Source organism: Chelonoidis abingdonii, chromosome 22 (genome assembly GCF_003597395.2).
Source record: "Chelonoidis abingdonii isolate Lonesome George chromosome 22, CheloAbing_2.0, whole genome shotgun sequence".
Lineage (NCBI taxonomy): Eukaryota > Metazoa > Chordata > Testudines > Testudinidae > Chelonoidis > Chelonoidis abingdonii.
The window spans coordinates 278324-298402 of NC_133790.1; the positions used below are offsets into that span (position 1 = coordinate 278324).

Genomic DNA, 20079 nt, shown 5'->3' on the forward strand with positions numbered 1-20079 from the left:
AACCTGGATTAAACTAAATTTCAAAAGTGAAATTAAGAGGTATAGAGAAAGTTTAGTTATATTTTTGTTCCAGGCACTGGGTGTCAGATTAGCAAATTGTTTGTTTGCTTATAAATAAAGTATTGTTAATTTACAATAGAGTCAAATTCTGTCCTTGGATTTGCAGCCACAATCCCCACTGACATTAATGGAAGCTCCATGAGCATATCAAAAGATAGAATTTGAGGCTTTTATTATTCAACACTCAGAATGGTCAGTCTCCAGTGACCTTCCTATATACATGACAAAATGGTAAAGGAAATACTGGTCTGCTGAGTGCTGAATTTCACCATCCTCCAGCATGGCTAAGAAACCTCTCAGCAAAGTTGCTTGGGGACAATAAAATAAAATAAATAGCTAAATAGATTCCTTATTATTTTTAGCGTTTATCTCATACTTTTTAAGTTTCCAGTATTTATAGAATCTGATAGTAATTAATTAACCTACCTCAGAGCTGGTACCATGTGTTAGTTCTGATCTGCCTCAGTTATTCTGGGCAGTGAGTTAATTCCTAGTCAGATGAGAAGCGCAGTGCTTCCTGCTTGCGCCTGAAGGGCCAGCAGATTAAAGAGTTGTATTTAGGGACAAGGTCTTCTGGTTTCACACTATTTTATTTGATTAACTCCACTCTTCAGTCTATAATCAATGGAATGCAGTAAGCAAACTATTACAGGATCATCGACAGTGGGAGACTTGACAGCAGATCACAAGGTAACTGTCCTTTTGCTTTCTTTACTGGCCAAAATATTGCCCATAACTAACAGGCAGCTAATGTGCATGTTTCCCTGAGTAACTGAAAAGAAGGGATTTTTCACAATTTAATGTCAAAAAGTTTATTGAGAGAGCTCTTCAAACTGCGACTTTATGAGAGGATTGAACATTTCCATAAGAAAAAAACTGTTCCGAAGGGAAGAAGCTGGAGTGCTAGAGCTGGAATAAAGAATCCTGATTTTCTTACATTAGCACTAATAGCAAATAATAATAATTAATAATAACTTCAATTTCTATGGCACCTCGCATTCTTGTACTGTAGCTTGTTAAAGTGTGCAGGGGAAATCTAATCCAGCCTAATACTAAGAATGGAATGCCAGTCTCTGCTGAATGGTCCTAGAAGCCCCAGCAAGGTAAGCAGAACTATCCTTACCGGTAAAGATGCCTGCGGGGTATGGAGTTTTGTAACCTTACTAACGATTTGCAAATGAAACATTCTCCAGTTGTTTTGTGCTGTACCTTTAAATCAGAATCTCACACAGGAAATAACTAGGCTCATAAGGAAATGGATTTGAGACTTTTCTCCCACATAAAGGGAGGTTGTCGTGGAACTTTTCCTGAACTTTTCCTTAGCCCCACCATGAAGTTAAATGGAGCAGCCTTTTGGTTAGTGTCTAAATGGATGCAGTAATGTCACAAAATGTCATGGCTGGGCAGCTCACACAACAAGTTCAGATGTGGTTCCTCCTTTGAAGAACATAGTTCTAAACTCAACATGACTAGCAAGTGAGAGTTATAAACAGGCAGAGAAGGGAAGAAATGGGCAAGGAAGGACAATCATCAGATCACACAGTTACTTGTATGACATGTGTATCTTATTGATTTTGTCACTTTTTTTTAAAGAATGGAGCCCTGTAACCATGTGGTGTTTAATCTTACCTCCAATACCAGATGTCCCCTTAGAGATCTTTTCAGAAAAAAAAAAATCAGAACTGAACTAGGAGTCTCAGTGTAGATTATAAGAAGGATTCAACCCAAAATGTAGCAGCTTTAGTTCAAATTAAATAAGGCAATGAATATGCGTTCATAGCAATAAAATGATAATTCTTATCAGTTTGTCTGTAGAGTTCCAAGTACACAGAAGGTTAAAACCCCTGTCTTACAGATGGTAAACTGAGGCACGAGTGGTTTAAATGGCTTTCTCAGGTCACACAAGGAGGCAGTAACAGAGTTGGGAATAGAACCTGTGAGTTGTGGCTCCTGTTTCCATACCAACCCTGTTGAATTGCACTGTTCCTCAATGATGGTGCATTTTTGGAGGACTTGTTCTGCATAACTGTTATTATTGTTTACTCAGCATCAACCATTTTTTTTGTGTCCATATGCTGTAGGTCCAGAACAGTGACCCTATGGCTGTGGTAGGGGCTAACAGAAACCTTTTTGCCTTAGAGTGAATACAGTGTTGTTAGCATTGTAAAGACTTGTCGTGCTCATAAGAAGAATGTGGGGTCATTTCTAAGAGTAGAAGCCAGTAATGAGTTAATCTATCAAGTGATTAATTATAAAAATAATAATTCTATACAATTACAAGTAAGAAATCATGAGACAAGAGCAACAGTTGATGGTTGTTGTCTGATTTGGCTGCCGCACTGTGCGAGTCACACAAAGGTGACACGTAACCGTTGAAAGTGGGAGGAGGAGCACAATTTAAAGGTTTGGCCACACTCCTGAACAGCTCACATCATGGCCCACCATTGGCAGGCACTTCCCCTTACCCTCAGCCTGCCTCCCTGCAGCAGCTGGCTGTTGCTCTTGCCTCTCACCCGGCCTCCGAAGTCAATTTATTGGCTTAGCTCTGCCAGCTGCCGTGCAGGGAGGGGCCCGGTGGCACCATGTGACCAAGCATGGGGCCAACTCTGAGTCAACGAAACCCACACGTGGGAGCCCCTGGAGGCTGGGTGGTTTCCAGCCTGACTTCCAAGGTCCCGTTGGCTGGAGCTCCTGTCCATTAGCTACTCCATGGCTCTGGTTATATCCCACGAGGTCCCTGAGTGAGTCCCAAACAAACACTAGTGCAGGTGCCCTGCCCCATGGGCTGGCGGTGACCCCACTGTAGGCCCAGCCCTGCAAGCCTTGGGCAAGTGCGGAATTTGCCCCACATGCGTGGCCACATTGGCCTGGCTGGAGGGTCGCTGTGGGTCAGCACCACCATGAGCTGAACTTGCACAGGGGAAGGACGAAGGAGGAGCAGCTCGTTATTGCTGGCATCTCTGCTTTGAAATAAACTACGTGCACTCATGTTTTGAACCTCCTCCCAGCAAAAAAAGAAATAAAAATATAAACTGTGGCAGAAATCGAGGGGGGGGGGTGGCATGTGGCCCCACATGTCCACCCCCACACAACGCCTCCAGATATGGGCCATAGTGGGCAACCTCCCTGTCTTCAGCACTCTTAGTTGCTATTCGTAATGATCTTTTTTCTAGCTATGAAAATAGAAGAGCAAGAGGCAACAGAACAATTCTGCATATGGTTACATGAAGGCACAGTTCTAAAACCACTGTTCTCATTAAAAATAAAAGTACAGAAATACCCTGCAATGGCTGGTGAGAGTCTTTTTGCACAGAATGGCCTCATGGGTCACAATTATAGAACAAGGGCCTTATTTCTGCCTCTGCATTTCAGTGCAAGAGAAAAACCTCTGGACCATGGGTTGATCTTTCGTGGCTCTATGCCCCCTTGTTGTTTTTTAAAATATATTGTTAATGTTAATCCATTAATAGTTAAAAGTCATTCACCTCTGTTAGATATGTTAGAACCTATATAGATAGACATGCCTTTGTGAGAACCAGGCGTTGTATCAGCTTAGGCAGTCATATGCCCTCAAAGTACCAAGCAAAGCTGCTGTTCTGTTTCCTAGATTCCAGCTTGCCACTTAGGAGATGTGTGCAACTATTTGGTGTTACTGAAAGGCAGTGTGTGTTACCATCACTGCTCTAGTTTCACTGAAGCTGTTCCTGCATTGTCCTTAACATCACACAGAAAGGCTTTTGAGCCTCAGATAACTGTTCACATCTAATGGGGAAATGCATTTTCTACCACAGACTTATGTGAAATGTTGCTAGGTCTCTACCTAAATGCTCTGAGTCCAGACATAAATGATGAATTGGTGTTCTGGATTTTTCTCCCAGGCTGGTTAGAGACTGAAATGACACTAATAGGTTAGGCTCCATCATGTCTCATGCCCTGGTTATTCTTTGTTTCTTTTATAGCTGCCCAGCTGGACACTGTTTCTGGCTGTTTGTGCTGTTGGAATTGGAGGGACATTTCAATATGGATATAATGTTTCCATTATCAATGCACCCACCGGGGTAAGGCACCATCTTATTGTTCCCATTCTTGTGCATTTTGGGCCCCATCCTGTTCTGCTGATCTCAATGGCAAAACTCACATTGACTTCAGTGGGAGCAGAAGGAGACCTTTAATTTGTAGGTTTCTGGATGATTCTCTGAGTTTCCTACTAAGTTTCCAGTGAGTTTGTGTTTCAGTTACATGTAACATTGATTTGGTCCATGTTTGATCAATACAACAGAGAGTGCCAACTGACAAGTAATCAAAGGGACATAATCCTCTTTTGAGGTCTGTTTCAAGGGAAGGACCTAGATGATGAAATAAATCTTTAACTTCTGTGGCTGGCTTAGCACAAAGTGTTACAGGCAGGATCATGGCAGCTGATAGAAAAAGAAATTTTTAGGGGGTCAAGAAATGTTGGGTTTCTTTATACCTGAAAATGTCCCTCAAAAGCTGTCACCCAACTTTTAGCTTCTGCACCTGCTCTTAGTGGTCTTGAGTATCCTGCCATAGAGGACCCAGAGAGAATCAGCCCTGTGAAAAAGATGGTTGTGCATTTCTGCTAACAGCAGACTTATTTGTCAATTAAACTATGCAGCTTTCATTTGTTATAACATGTAATGCTTTTAGTATGGTTAAAATACACTAACCATGAAAAGGCAAGTTGTATACTGGAAAGAGAGCAGGGGATACGAAAATAGTGCTGTTTGTCTGCTCTTTGGATTTTTTGCTGACCAGAAAGTATGAAGCACACTGATTCCAGAGACTCTGAAAGTAAAATCTGCAGTCATTTCACAGTGGTAGGCATTGACTTCCTCTCTACCTGGGGGGTGCTCGACCCTCTGCCTCAGACTCTGACCCCACCCCCCTCTTTCCGCCCTTGCTCTGCCCCCACTCCACCCTTTCCCCCAAGGCCACACACCCCCACCCCGCCTCTTCCCACCACCTCCCCTGAGTGCGCCCCTTCCCCACTCTTCTCCCTCCCTCCCAGCTCCTCCTGCAGGATGCAGAACAGCTGATCTACAGCACGGGGGAGGCAATGGGAGGGAGAGGGAGAAGCTGATCAGCAGGGCTGCCGGCAGGGGGGAGGCGCTGGCTGCTGGGATGTGGTAAGCACAGGCTAATTTTTTTCTGTGGATGCTTCTATGGGTTGATGCCTATGATTTGGGGCATCTAGGACTGAGACATGGGTAGTGGTAAAACACTATAAGCCAGTAAAAACGGGCTTAGAATGAAATTTCCATTGGATTCACTCAGTGTGTAGGTTAACAGTTTACAAATAAATGAAGGGTGTATGTCCCAAGGAAGAAGAAAGAATACTTAGGGTAGCCAAGACAACATTACTATGAGTCCTGGGATCAAATTAAGAAAAGGAAAAGGCTGATTATCAGGATCAATTGCCTAACAGTGAGATTTATTGAGTTGTGGAATAGCCACCCCGGGAAGTGACATTCAAAACTAAACAGGCTAAGCTTAGCTTCCATCATTCTGACCAATGTCTGGAGCTTCTTGACAGACTCAGTTAATAAAAACCCATGAGTAACTTTCCAAGACTAGTAGCACATCACTTGTCTGAGTAGTGCAGAAATCCTGACTTACTCTGAGATCTACATTAAGGGGGGGATTTTGGAAAGTGCACAAATGACTTAGGAGCATGAATCCTATTGAGTCACACCTACCACACCCCCTTCATTCAGAAGGATGTGAAAGCTCTTTATGAACTTTATATGGAAGGATCATTGACCCACTACTTAAAGGCAGTTGCCCCTGAGATAAAGCATGACAGCAACACTGCACACAATGGTCTTTTGGAAGTAGGGAGACTATCTTTTGGCTGCACTAGTGAGTCAGGATTCTGCTAATTTGCAACTAGTTAGTAGGATTTTTGTGTAACGCAGCTCTACCGGGAATGGCTGATATTCAGTAAGATGTTTCCCCTTACACATGTTGGCTCTGAGGATGGGATCTCAGGCATTTGGGCTAAGTGATCAATTGTTTATTGAGATGCAAGTTGATTCACTACTCTGCATTTTCAGCACATCCACAAATTCCTAAATGAAACTTGGAGCAGTCGCTATCAGATGGAACTGAATCCAAGCTTGCTGACTCTCCTCTGGTCTGTCATTGCTTCCATATTTTCCCTTGGAGGTCTGTGCGGAGCTCACATCGGAGGCAGCATAGCGATTAGATTAGGCAGGTGAGTTAAACATCAGTGGAAGGTTTGGCAGCAAATGGATGCATGGCCTGTTTTCCTTTTTTGTACTGGAAAGTGATAAAAGCAAATGGAGAAAGAGCTTAGAAGGAAACAGGATTTATCCAGAAGACTCTTCCAGTTACCTAACTAGAAACAGAAATCAGTGTTAGCTAATAAGGAATGGGGACTTCTACAGGGACATGATCTCCAGGGTAGCTTCCAGTCACATGAACTTGGAAGAAGAGCCCTGAATTACAACCCACCAGTTCAGTTCTTCTGATCAAACCCTTATTTCTCCATATCAGATCAGGTCCCTTTATTTTTAAAGCATACATGCACTCCATGCAGCATAAAACACGTGCAGTTACACAGAGAACATAGACATTGTAGGCATGTGCACACGCACCCTGCATAGATATACAACCTCCACACTAGTATACACATGCTGCCAGGGTTGGCCCTAAGTGTCCTGATGGCCAGGGTGGAAAACACCCCCGCCCCCTGCCTGTCTGAGGGAGGGAACGGAGTAGAACCACAGGGATGTGGTGCCCAGGATGATTGGTAAGCTTCATTTGTGTTGGGTTTTTCAAAGCAACAGCTGAGACAGCAGGCACCAGAGCAAGGAACAGTGTCCCATGGTCTGAGAAAGGAGTCTTCTGTGAACATGACTGGGCCAAGGCAGGTGACTGACTGGGACCAGAACCTAGGGTCCAGCTCTTACCAGCCCTGCTCTCTCACATTCCTCTGAGAATAATGGTGGAACACACAGGCTGCCACAACCCCTCCTGCTCCACAACAGCACATGGCCCAGGGCACCTTGCTCAGACCCACCCCCCCCCCTCTGCCATTAGGGTTACAGATGAGAGGGAGCTGAGTGCTGCTGGCAGAGCAAAAAAAAGGAGTACCATGAAATATCGGGACTAATTGCATCCCAACCAAAGATCAGTTGGGATGTGGGACAAACATCTAAATATTGGGACGGTCCCAATTTTATTGGAACATCTGGTCACCCTTCCTGGCATTCCCACCTCATTCCCTCCCATCCCTTTGGGCTCTTCCCATTTCCTCACAGTCCCAGACCTGTGCTCTCCTCCCAGGCCCCATTGCACAGGGGCACCTTGCCCTACCCTCCTGATGAGCTCTTTTTGCACAGGGAGAGCTGGGGAATAAGGGCAGAACGGTGTGTGAAAGGGAATGTAGGAACTCTGACTTTCCAGGGAGGCCAACTCAAAGGAGAGGCTGCCGGTGGGAGCCAGACCCACTAAATGAAAACCACTTTAGTTGGCTTGCAGATACCTCGCTTCCTTGGCTGGCAGGGACTGGAGCCAGGCCCGGTCTAGAGGTTCTATGTCATCTGCTCCCTTCTTTGCCATCCCCAGGGATCTGATGCTGTTATATTACCAAAGGTGCTAACATAATCCAGTCACTGTCCGACGCTAAACGGTGTTAAACAAGGTCCAGGATTGGTATACAGAGACTTCAGTCTGCTTAGTACCATGGCAAACACACCATTAAAAATCCCTTTAACCTTTTATTAAAGATACAGAAAAAAAGGAAAAACAGTTAAAACATTTGAAATGTAAAGTATTAAATAAGAGTTCATTTTAATAACATCCCTTGTTCCCTTCCCTTTAGCTGGAGAGAGTTTTAGAAGGAAAAATCCCTTGTCTGGCAGTCTCTTACCTGGTATCAAAGACGATAATACCTGTCCTTTGGGGAAAGAGAAGTTAGTTGATACAGGCTGGAGCTGCTGTTAAAGTGTGATTCTATCTCATCTCAGTGGGTGCTGGGATTCAGCTGCAGCTGGTAGGGTGGTGATGTGATCTAGGTCCCTCTCTCTGGCCCGATATGGTCAGGACATCCCTCAAGACTAGTATGAAGAAGGTCTGGGCTGCCAGGAGATGGTGGAGGTGGCAGTTATGATGGGAAGCTCTATCCAGTAGCCTCCATCTGTTCATCCTTATTTTCCCCACAAAGTCTCTTTCTTTAACCCAAAAAGGACTGATGGGTCCAACAGACCATTCCCTTATCTTTTTTACACCAATTAGGCCTAAAATCCAACATACCAGTTTTGGTTCATTAATTTTCAGTTCCATGTTTTCTGTTTTTCTAAGCATGATTTCAACATAGTCCTTAAACCATATCAATAGGCCTTTCTGTTTAGACTAATTGAGTTCTTTCTGTCTGCTTTTTGTACCTTTTCCCATCAACATTTGTTATTATAGGTTATTGTGACATCTTCTGAACTTTTACATCTTTTTGTAGTTGAGCTCACAATTAGGGTAAATTTATAGCCCCAGTAATCACAACACTGCCCAGGGCGGCCACCCTGATCACGCGTCCTTTGAGCCAGTCCTGCATGCTGCAAAGAATGCATACACTTCACAGGTATTCCATAAACACCTTGCATGCAAATAAAGAAACACTTCATGTGCATGAGTGAAATCACATACACACACGTTATTAGGCATGTTTGTTTTTAAATATAAAGTAGGCAGACATCAGGTCTCCCAATTTCCAGTGAGTACTGTATTGTTGAAATGCAAAGCCTTTTCTCCATACTATTATAAGGCATTTTTCTTATAACAGTATGTTTCTGTGACCTTTGTTATTTTTACTTTTAGAAAAGGAGCTCTTCTGGTGAACAATTTCATAGCGATACTGGCCTCCATTTTAATGGGGATCAGTTTTCCAACAGGATTGTTTGAGTTATTGATGGTTGGCAGATTTTTGATTGGCGTAAACACAGGTAAATGCATTTCTTTTCTTCTTCCCTTTAATAAACTATGGTGAATGGTATTAGAACATACAATTACTTATTATTATTAATTATAATCCTTTAGATATTGCTGTAAATGTACATGTTCCTTTATAGACTTGGAGACAGTGATGTTCCCCTACAATCGTTAATGTAAATGCTACTACATTTGAACAATATAGAATATCACTGCTACAAACTTGTTTCTAGTCTTCTAGACTTTTTGTCCAGTAATCCCTTTTCTATCAAAATCCAGTGACTAGCACAACCCTACTGCTATGGTATTGGCCTGGTTGTAATACGAACTCATTATACTGGTAATAATGGCAAAGAGAACTGTGTCAGATTGACAATATCATGAACAAATCTTATGGATTTAAGGTAAGTTAAACCTTACTGAATTAAATCTAATTCCGTAAGGTTTAACTTAACGCCTTTGGGGTCCATTGTATTAAAAATGCAATTGTGTATATGTTATTGTGAAATTGTATGTAACTCCTCTAGGGGGTGCCAATGTAATTCCTTTGGCCCCTTTGAAGAGCCACTTCCTGGAGAGGTTTGTAGGTACTACTTCAAACTGGATACTCTGGGGACCAATAAAGAAAGGGTTTTTGGATAAATATCCTGGTTTTAAACAGGCTCAGGTCTTTTTTCCTGATCTAGTAAATGGATAGGACTCCTGGTCCATGCAGGGTCCCTTATCTAAGAGTTGGAAGAACTGGTCTACTGAGATTCTGTAAAACTCAGTGCTTGTTTTGAACTGAAGTTGTGATGAACTTGGAATCACAAGGAAACCCCTTGGCTGGGGTGTTGAAGGACTTCTCCTGCCAGAGCCCATGTTAGGGCTGGGGTGATCTCTGGTAAGCTTATTAGCGTGCATGTAGGTTCGTTTATTGTCTTTAACAGGTTTTCAGTGTAGTGCTCTTACCTTAAGAATAAAAGAGGCTTGCATATCAAAGAGCTATGTGATAATTATAACTGGGCAGTCACACTATTATCCATCTCTGAAGAGAAAGCAAGCAGGCCTGCTTGAGCAGTCTGTCTCTGCTGGGAATAACACAGTTCAGGCAAGGAACTGGTCAGCCTGGAGACACCTCAGTCAGAAGGGAGAGAGGCTGTGACTCCACCCAAAAGAGGTGGCACCCAGGGGAGCCAGGAACCGGAGTGCGGTTGCCACTGCTAAACCACAGAGTGAAAATACGGGTGCAGTTGCCCTGAAGTGTGACAAGAAACACATCTACTCTGACATACAGGGAGTGATGATTTAAACAATAGTATTTGCAGTGGGATCCCTAGCTCAGAAAAAATCAGCAATAGATTGTGAGGCAAAAGGGAAGATTGTAAGGGTGGTTGAGAAAGGAATAGAGCAGGCTGAGTAGATTGTGGCAGCAGTAATGTAGAGGCAAAAGAACAAGGAGAGGAAAAACTCTGACACAATCAGGGCAAGGCACCTGTGTCAGGAAATAGCATGAGAGTTAAGGGGCAAATCTACATTACTGTGCAACATCAGTGCAGCTGCACCAATGCAGCTGTGCCTCTGTAGCATGTCTGGTGAAGATACGCTATGCTGATGGAAGAGTGCTCTCCCATTGGCATAATTACTCCACCTCAATAACAGGTGGATGCTATGTGGATGGGAGAGCGCCTCCTGCCAACATAGCGCGGTGTAGACAGCACTTTAAACTGATGTAAGTTACGGTGCTCGGGTTGGAGTGGGGAGGTGTCATTTTCACATCCCTGAGTGACGTAACTTATATCAACCTAAGTTATAGCGTAGACAAGCCCAAGGTGAGGTGATATCCAATAAAAGATTCACCCACCTTGTCTCTCTCATATCCTGGGGCCGACACAACTACAATAACATTACAAACAGGAAATCATGTGACAGGCAAAATACCTCATCATATGTTGCAGCCTACTGTGGAAAAGACATGTCATGGTAGCACAATCCACCAGAAGTCATCCTAGGGATCATGGGACACTCCCACTAATGTGTGTTCCGTGACTCACTGTTTTGGCAGCAATGAATTTGGTCCCACATATTCGACAGTAAAATAGGTCAGAATGCTTTAAGTGATTCACAGGCCCTTTGAAGTCTTAGGGAGGACTAAAATAGGCAATTACAAAGTGTCAAGAAGCCAGCACAAGCTAATGTTCTGCTAAGGGAGTCTCAAAGCTGCACACATGCCCCTGGTAGTCACTGTCCGAGTAGAACACGGTAACAGGACAAAGTGCTTTGGACACAGGTCCATACAGAATGTTATTTACCAAGTCAAAAGCTAATAAGGTTTAATTTATAACAGGAAAATGTTTTCTCTTCTATTTATAGGTGTTGGCATCTGTGTGCAACCACTCTATATAGGGGAGATTGCCCCAAAACATCTCCGAGGTGCTATGGCCATGGGCAGTTCCATATTTTTGACTGGAGGAATTCTGACAGGACAAATAATTGGTCTAAGGTTAGAAATATAGTCCTTTAGTACCTTGAAATTACCAATTTCTAAAAGGCAACCAAACTCAGCAGTCACCTGCATTAATCACCCAGCTTCTTCCCATGGCTGTCTCTGTAGAGGAAAAGGGGGAAAATCCCTCCCATACTCACATTGATCAGCTAACTACTAGGTGACTTACATCATGTATCCATCCATCTGTAGGGTCTTCATGTGGAATCATTCTCTCTTTAACTGAGTCAGTCATAGCGACAGCTGTAAATTAGATACATTTATATGCTGAGATGGTATTTCTGCAAGCATCTAGCGGACGCTTTAGTGCGAAACAAGACAAGTGAGCTGAAACATGCAATTGAAAAGGGTGGAACTGAGAGTAAAGGACTATTTGTTTACATGACATTCTGATAGAACCAGAAGCACCTGCACGTTAGAACATAAGAGCAGCCATACTGGGTCAGACCAAAGGTCCATCTAGCCCAGTATCCTGTCTTCCTACAGTGGCCAATGCCAGATGCCCCAAAGGGAATGAACAAAACAGGTAATCATTGAGTGATCCTTCCCCTGTCACCCATTTCCCAGTTTCTGGCAAACAGAGGGTAGGGACACAGAACCTGATCTGAGGATACTAAAATTAAAAATTTCTTTCATTGAGTTTACGAAAGGCTTCCAGCAGTCATATCAGACTCTGAATAATAGTACAATGTCTGCTGCTTCTCCCTTCCATTGCCCAGAATCTTCTGAAGCCTTTTTTCCTTCACCTTATACCCACCTCTTGACCTCCTCTTCCCGCACTGGCCATGAAGTCATATCAGTGCTTTCCTATATCAATACTACACAGTTAAAAGGATCACAAGGGTCAGGTGGCCACTTTTAAGAATTTGTCCTTGTAGCATCTGTTAACATGTTTAAAGCAGCTATCAATATTTTAAATCCCATTGCATTTTTAACAAGTTTACATTGCCCAAAATACATCATGATGCAGGTCCCAGACATAAGCTGAATGAATTCCTCATGTTTTTAGCTTGTTCTAAATTTAATTTCACATTATTGAAAGGTCCTGGCTTGGCAGGTCCTGGATGCTGAGGTCTTTAGAAATAGTGCAGCATAGACAACAGCAGGGCAAGTTTCCCGTTGATTTGTCCCAACTCTTAGTGGGTGGTACCTAGTTTAGGGGTGAAGAGGCAGTTAATTTCCCTATGCCATTAATTCTCTTGCTTCTCTGTTGAAGCTGACAAGAAATGGGTGACTTTTGTAAAAGGGAGACATTTCACCTAGGAACTGGACTATTTTTCATAGGATCAGTATCTTATTTCTAGCAGGGCACTGAAAGGCCATCAGCAGATACTTACTTTATTTTTGTTTTTCACTCAGGGAATTACTTGGTGGAGAAAAGTATTGGCCCTTCTTGCTTTCCAGCAGCTGTTTCCCAGCATTAGCCCAACTATTCTTTCTCCCATGGTTTCCTGAAAGTCCCAGGTACCTTCTTATTGACAGAGGGGATGAGAAGAAATGCACCAAGGGTAAGTTACAGCACTTACTCTCTCCTCCTAGCCCTTGAAAACCACAAGATGAATATATTTTGCTCCTCTCTCTTCTCTTCATCTCTCCTGCACAAGTCCCATCTCCCTTCCCTCTCTCAAGAGAATCCTAAAACCTTACAGCCCATGTTCCTTTCCCAGCAGGCTCTCAGCCCTGACACTTCTGGCTCACCTGACCTCATCTACCTGCTCACATCCCCCTGGCTATAGGTCATTTCTCTCTGAGCTCCATGCTAGTTTCTTTGGGCTTATATCCTGACCATTGAATATATGCCACTGTCCCCTGAAGGAGGGACTGGGCACTGCCTTGGCGAGGGGTTAGGAACTGGCAGGAAGGAGAGGCAGGAGGTGTCTGTCGTACAGGCCAGCAAAGGAGATGGGTTCTTGGCAGGACTGGTGTTGCCAACTCTTCCTGGTGGGAATTGGCTGGAGCCAGTCTGTGATGATCTGAGAAGCAATCCTTTGCATTTCAGCTGGCCTGGGGGAAAACCCAGGGCCGGTGTTTCCATTTAGGCGACCTAGGCAATTGCCTAGGGCGCCAGGATTATTGGGGGATGGCAGTTTGCTGGGGGGGCGGCAGGCGGCTCCGGCTGACCTGCAGCAGGCGTGCCTGCGGAGGGTCCACTGGTCCCGCGGCTCCGGTGGACCTGCCACAGGCACGCCTGCAGCAGGTCCACTGGAGCCGCGGGACCAGCGTGCAGGGCGGCGAAATGGCCGTGTGCCTAGGGCGCCAAAAACACTGGCGCCGGTCCTGGGAAAACCTTTTTGATTGTCTGTCTGCTTTTCCCACCTGCCTGCCTCCTGGGGAAGAGCAGCCAATCAGGGCTGCTGCAGGAAGCAGGCAGAGCTCTCCTCTCTCCTCAGGAGCCCAGAAGACATTTTGGGGTAGGGGAGGGAGCAATTTACACCATTACCAGATGAGGGGAGGGAGGAGCAGAAAGAGCTAAGCAGTTCACAACAGCTCTGCTTTCTCCTCCTCTCTCTCCCACTGTCAGTAATGGGTCACTCTGCTCCCTGTTCCTCTCCCTCCCATCCTGGAGAGAGTAAAGGACCCCTTGAGCTGCCCCCCTGCCTGGATGGGAGAGAGAGGACCATACCCCACTTATCAACCCCTCGCCTGAGAGAGGGGAGTGAAGAACTCCAAGAACTGCAGGAGGAGAAGAGGTGGGAGGGTGAATAATTGCAGGGATGGGCAAGCATGACTGCCAATGTGTCCTGTTACTTCCTGTTCAGCCAAGGGTGGCTCATTATAAACTTTAGGAAATGGCCATTCCACAAACCAAAAAACAAAACAACAACAACAACACCCCCAAACATGGGGGGCTTGTCTATTGCTGTAAGAGTTAATATGAGGAAAATTAATTAATGGATCTTGTATGCATTGTGCAATGACAAAAACCAAAACCAAAACCAAAACAACCACTTTGAGAGCAGATTGCTTCTTTTGGCCATCCCAAGAAAAGAAAAGGAATGTGATAGTGGGTTGAGGCAGAGCCTCCAGTTTTAAACTGTTTGGATCTTTATCACCTGGAGAGCCATGTTGTGCTCCTGGCCCAGATATGGACTGGTCAGAGCTTCCTTCTGAGCAAGATACACACAAGATCAGGGGTCAGCAACCTATGGTATGTGTGCCGAAGGTGGCACGCGAGCTGATTTTCAGTGGCACTTTTCTAACAGTTTGGGGTCCCGTCTGCTGGCCCTCTGCCAGCCAGCCCCCTGCCAGCCAGGGTCCTGGCTGCCAGCCCCGGGGGCTCTGCTGCTGGCCTAGGGTCCCAGCCACCAGCCCCGCTCAGCTCACTGCTGGTCTGGGGTTCCGGCCACTGTCCCCTGCCAGCCAGGGTCCCAGGTGCTGGCCACCGGCCCCGCTCAGCCCACTGCTGGCCTGGGATACCAGCCACTAGCCACTGGCCACCAGCCCCCTGCCAGTCAGGGTCCCGGCCACTGGCCTCACTCAGCCTGCTGTCAACGTGGGGTCCCATCCGCTGGCCCTCTGCCAGCTGCGGTCCCATCCAGTGGCCCCACTCAGCCCGCTGCTGGCCTGGGGTCCCAGCCACCAGCCCAGGGCTCTGCTCCTGGCCTCGGGCTGGCGCTCTGCAGCCGCCCCCAGCTGTGGCCCACTGGCCCCAGCCTTGGGCAGTGAGAGGTGCAGACAGGGGCTAGAGGGGATGCAGCTCAGCACCCCCATGTTAAAAATTGTTCCAGTGCTACTGGGATATTTTTAAGTCCTCATTTGCTGCTTATACCACACCACATGAAACAGCGCACTGGGTTTGACGTTGTGTGTGCTGTCGCAAAAAAAATTTCTGCTGTGAGTTGAGGGGTACATTTTACAAAATGTCAGCTCCTAAGAAAGCAAAGTTAGATATCCATTCATTTCAGTCTTCTTGGACAGACACATTTGGATTTATTCAAAAGAAGGACCATGCTGTTTGTGCTTTCTGTTGTAAAAGTGTTGTTTGTTGCCAGGGCGGGTGCAAAGAAGTTTCGCGCCTTAGGCGAAACTTCCACTTTGCACCTCCCACTCCCCCAACTAACACCGCCCCCCGCACGGCAGCTAACTCAGCCCACCACCCAGGGAGCCCCCCCCTCCCCTGCAGCAGCTACTCCCCAACCACGACAGCTAATCCCTCTCCACTCCGTCCCCCCACGGCAGCTAACCCTGCCTGGGTTTTCCCCCATCCAGCTCACCTTGGCTCCGCCTCCTCCGCTGATCACGCTGGCGCTACTCTAATTGTCCTCCCCGCCCAGGCCTGCAGCGCCGATTGGAGGAGACTTAGAGCTGGGCTGTGTGCTCAGCAGAGGAGGCAGAGTGGAGGTGAGCTGGGGCGGGGAGCTGTTCCCCTGTGCGCCCCCGCCATTACTGCAGGCAGCCCTCCCCGCACGCCCCCCCACCCAGCTCACCTCCAATCCACCTCCTCGCCTGAGGGGACTTTTAGGTGCCCTCAATCACTAGGTGCCCTAGGCGGCCGCCTAGTTTGCCTAAATGGTTGCACCGGCCCTGTTTCTCGCAAATCAAGTGTTCGACGACATTTTGAAACGAAGGACGAGGAAACCTTTCATGATGAAGCAGACAAAACTGAATCGATCAAAAAGGCAGGAGCAGGATATGAGAAGCAAAGCAGTGTTTTTAAATGCTTCAGTGTAAGTAAAAATCAAGCTACAGAAGGAAGTTACAAGAGTGCACAGTGCACTGCAAAACACAGAAAGTCATTTACAGATGGGGAATATACAAAAGAAGTTTTTCTCAGCAGTTTGGAGGTCTTGTTCAATGATATGCCAAATAAAGATAAGATCGTATTGTGGCAGAGCTCTGACCTTGCTCCCATGGGTCCTGCACTTATGCCAGCCTCAGTGGCTCACTGTGACCCTCCACGTCACCCTTCTCTCTCTAGGGCCAGGGTTACAGTCTGCTGAGCCCTTTTCATCATAGGCCAGCAAGGAAGTTAGTGAGAGAACTCCCACAGTCTCTGTTCAGCCTCCTGTCCTGACAGGGGCCTGACTTTCCCTCCCAGGAGAAGTTCCTGTAGTGGTGGGTTGGGGGGAACCCAAGCCCACCCTCTACTCCGGGTTCTGGCCCAGGGACCCTAATGGTAGCAGTTGTTGGCAGCCAACCTTTCACTGCCAGAGTTGCTACATTTCCCTGGGCCACTTCCCCACAGCTCTCCTGCTTCTCCCTTCTTCACCCTTACCTTAGGGCTCCTTTAACGATGGTCTGAGGGTGTCTTCAGTAACCAGCCCTTCAGCCGCACTTCCTCACCCCTGGCTCCTCCCTGTCTGACTGGAGTGAGCCCTTTTTATAGTATCAGCAGGGCCTTAATTAGAGTCAGGTGGTCACATTAACTTAATGGCCTCACCTGACTCTTTGCAGGTTAATTAGAGTCAGGTGTTCTCATTAGCCTGGAGCAGCCCCTGCTCTGGTCAGTCAGGGAACAGAAAACTGTTAATCCAGTGGCCAGTATATCTGCCTTCTGCTATTCTGCTGTACCCAGCTGGCCTGGGTCTATCACAGTATCTAGAATAAAAGAACTGCCTGTCTCTGCCAGGACAGTTCAGAGCAACTGCACATAAGCAAAATGGCAGAAAACATTAAGGAAAAGCAGACAACTGCATTAAAAGACACAGCAGTGTTTAGTGTTGCAGTTGATAAGAGCGTGAATATAAATGATGTTCCACATTTGGCAGTTGTTGCAAGATATTGTGCTTCGATGAAATCCAAGAGGAACTTTGTTGCCTAAAACCCCTCCATGACACAAGAAAGGGGAAAGATATAGTGGAAAGTTTTGTAAACCATTTTGAAGAATCAGAAAAATATTTTTGTGTGACAAATGATGGTGCTCCTGCCATGGTTGGAAAACAGAAGGGATTTTAAAGTTACTTGAAGATCAAATTGGCTGCCCGACAGTCAAATTTCACTGTATCATCCATCAAGAAAACCTGTGTGCTTAAACTTCTAATTCAGAGCTTAATGATGTGATGAATACCATGGTGTGAATTGTGAATTTCCTTGTTGCTCAATCTGCTTTGACTCAGAGACAGTTTCAAGTACTGCTAGAAGAGATGGACAGTGCTTATAAGGACATTCCACTTCACAGCAACGTCCGGTGGCTAAGTTGTGGCAAGGTTTTGGTGTGCTTTGTAAACTGTTTTGATGCAATCAAGGCCTTTTTCTCAGAAAAAGCACAAAACTACCCTGAAATGGATGATAACAAATGGCTGTGTAAGTTCATATTTTTAACTGACATCACCACTCTCCTAAACGAACTCAACCTCTGTCTCCAGGGTGCAGGGCAAACGGTTCTGGATCTTTATGCAGCTTGGAAGGCATTTGCTGTAAAACTAGCAGCTTTTTCTTGGGATATTCGAACTTCGACTTTCCACTACTTCCAACACGTAAAAGAGCTATCGACACGCTGCACTGTGACAACGAGATTGGAATGTACATGCAATAACTGGAATCAGAATTTTCTGACAGATTTCAAGATTTCCAGCGATTTGGCCCAATGCTTTCTTTTCTACTTAATCCTGAAAAGTTCAATGAAAGCAACTTGGATTAGTCTGTCTTTCAGGGGATGGGTTGAAGATTTTGAAATGCAGCTCATTCAATTAAAAAGCTCAGAATTGTGGGCATCAAAGTTTGAAGATCTGTAGAGTGCACTTGAAGCTACTGAAAGAGAGCATGGGGCTTCTATTCTGACCTGCTGGATGTCCCTGCCAGTGAAATGTAACTGTTTGAAGAAAATTGCGTTTGCAATTCTTTCAGCATTTGGATCCGCATACCTGTGTGAACAGGTGTTTTCACACATGAAATCTGTCCTCTGTCCCTCAACAACTGATCACTCAGAAGCCTGTGCGCAGCTTAAAGTACCCAAATATGTGTCAGACATTGGAAAACTTAGCAAGGAAAAGCAAGCGCAAGGATCAAACTAAACTGGTAAGATCTACATTTTAATTTAATTTTAAATTAATCTTCTTAAACATTTTAAAAACCTTATTTACTTTACATACAATAATAGTTTAGTTAAATAATATTGACTTATAGAGAGAGACCTTCTAAAAACATTAAAATATATTAGTGGCATACTAAACCTTAAATTACAGTGAATAAATGAAGACTTAGCGCTCCACTTCTGAATGGTTGCAGACCTCTGATCATTATAACATCCTTCAATCATGCTCTGCCTGGTATGGCTGAGGTTAGCTTAAATAAGATCTTTTACACACAGGGCCATCTAGTGGCTAAACAGTATGACAAATTTTAGCATTCTGTTACACCTCCAGTCTTGATTACCTTTTAATACCCTTTTTTCTGTTGACATCTCATTTGTGAGAGAAATATGGGGTCTCAGAATTATTAGCTGTAGCTCTTCTCAAGTAGGAAGTACCCTATTCTCCCTGTTGTTCAAATTCCAAAGAGGGATGAAGGAGTCCTAATGCAACAGATGCCAAGCGTCCCACAAATGTGCAGGCGAAGCCCACGCATCATAACACAAACCTGAGACAGAAACAGAGGCTCAAAGTAGTTGAGATTTTCCTCAGCCTGGTAACAAAACAGCTCTTTACTTTGAAAGAAAACAAATAATTAAAAAAATAGAGGTTTTAAATAATGAAAACACCTAACACAGACTAGATTCTGATATCCTCACCTTGGATAGTACTTTACTCCTCAAGCAGTCCCATGGAAATAATGGGGTTACTTAAAGAGTAGAATACTAGCCGAGTTGAGTAAGAATATCAGAATCTAGCCCTTTCTGATTCTTTTTAAAAGCAAATATAAAAAGGTACTCACTATCCAAAATCAAAAGTGTTCTGATGAGAACACAAACACAATAGGTTTAGCCTTTATTCTACTAACCAGTTAGACTTACCACTCTCTCTTTTATACATTTTTACTTACTAATTGGATTTTTCAGCACCAAGCCTGTTGTAAAGTTTCAGCTTCACCAGTCCCATGTGATAAAACATCCTCAACTTATGCTGAACAGGCTGGGCAAGAGTACGGATCTTTACAAATTTTTTACACGATCCAGGATTTGTCTGTACTGTGTCCCATGGCTTTACTTCCACATTGTTCCATCATTTTAATGCAATGTCTCTGACACAGCCCCACATCTGTGTTTGTAAAGGACACTGAGGATATGTCTACACTGGCAATTGAATGACAAAAGTTTTGTCTTTAAGTGTTAAACTCCCTCACCCCTGAAAGACAAGTTTTGCCATGACAAGTGCCGGTATGAACTGCATGTTGTTGGTAGGAGCGCTCTTGTGCTGACAACACAAATGATGCTTATTGGGGGTGGAAGTTTTTTGTCGCAGGGGAGCTGACAAACAGCGGCTACACTGCACAACTTTTAGCCGCACAACTGTAGCAACACAGCCCTGTCGCTAAAAGCTGTGTAGTGTAGACATAGCCTGATCTGGATTTCAGTTTAAAATGATAAAAGAGAAGCAAGAAACAAAGGATTACATCCCATCAGCCTTTTGTTCCTGTACTGAGATCAAATGAAGACCTTTGGATTTGGGAACAATCAAATTGACTAAGTA

The 20079-nt window shown here is 44.9% G+C and overlaps 1 protein-coding gene across 1 annotated transcript in view; it reads left to right on the top strand.

Annotated features, from left to right (window-relative positions):
- Positions 1 to 439: 439 nt before the first annotated feature.
- The window catches only part of LOC116816365 (solute carrier family 2, facilitated glucose transporter member 11-like), a 34798-nt gene continuing 15158 nt past the window's right edge, over positions 440 to 20079 (top strand). The window contains exons 1-6 of the mRNA XM_032765524.2: positions 440 to 750; positions 4020 to 4118; positions 6135 to 6295; positions 8917 to 9041; positions 11380 to 11509; positions 12872 to 13020. Of these exons, the coding sequence (XP_032621415.1) occupies positions 685 to 750; positions 4020 to 4118; positions 6135 to 6295; positions 8917 to 9041; positions 11380 to 11509; positions 12872 to 13020 (730 nt within the window). The 5' untranslated portion in view covers positions 440 to 684. The remainder of the gene's footprint in view (positions 751 to 4019; positions 4119 to 6134; positions 6296 to 8916; positions 9042 to 11379; positions 11510 to 12871; positions 13021 to 20079) is intronic.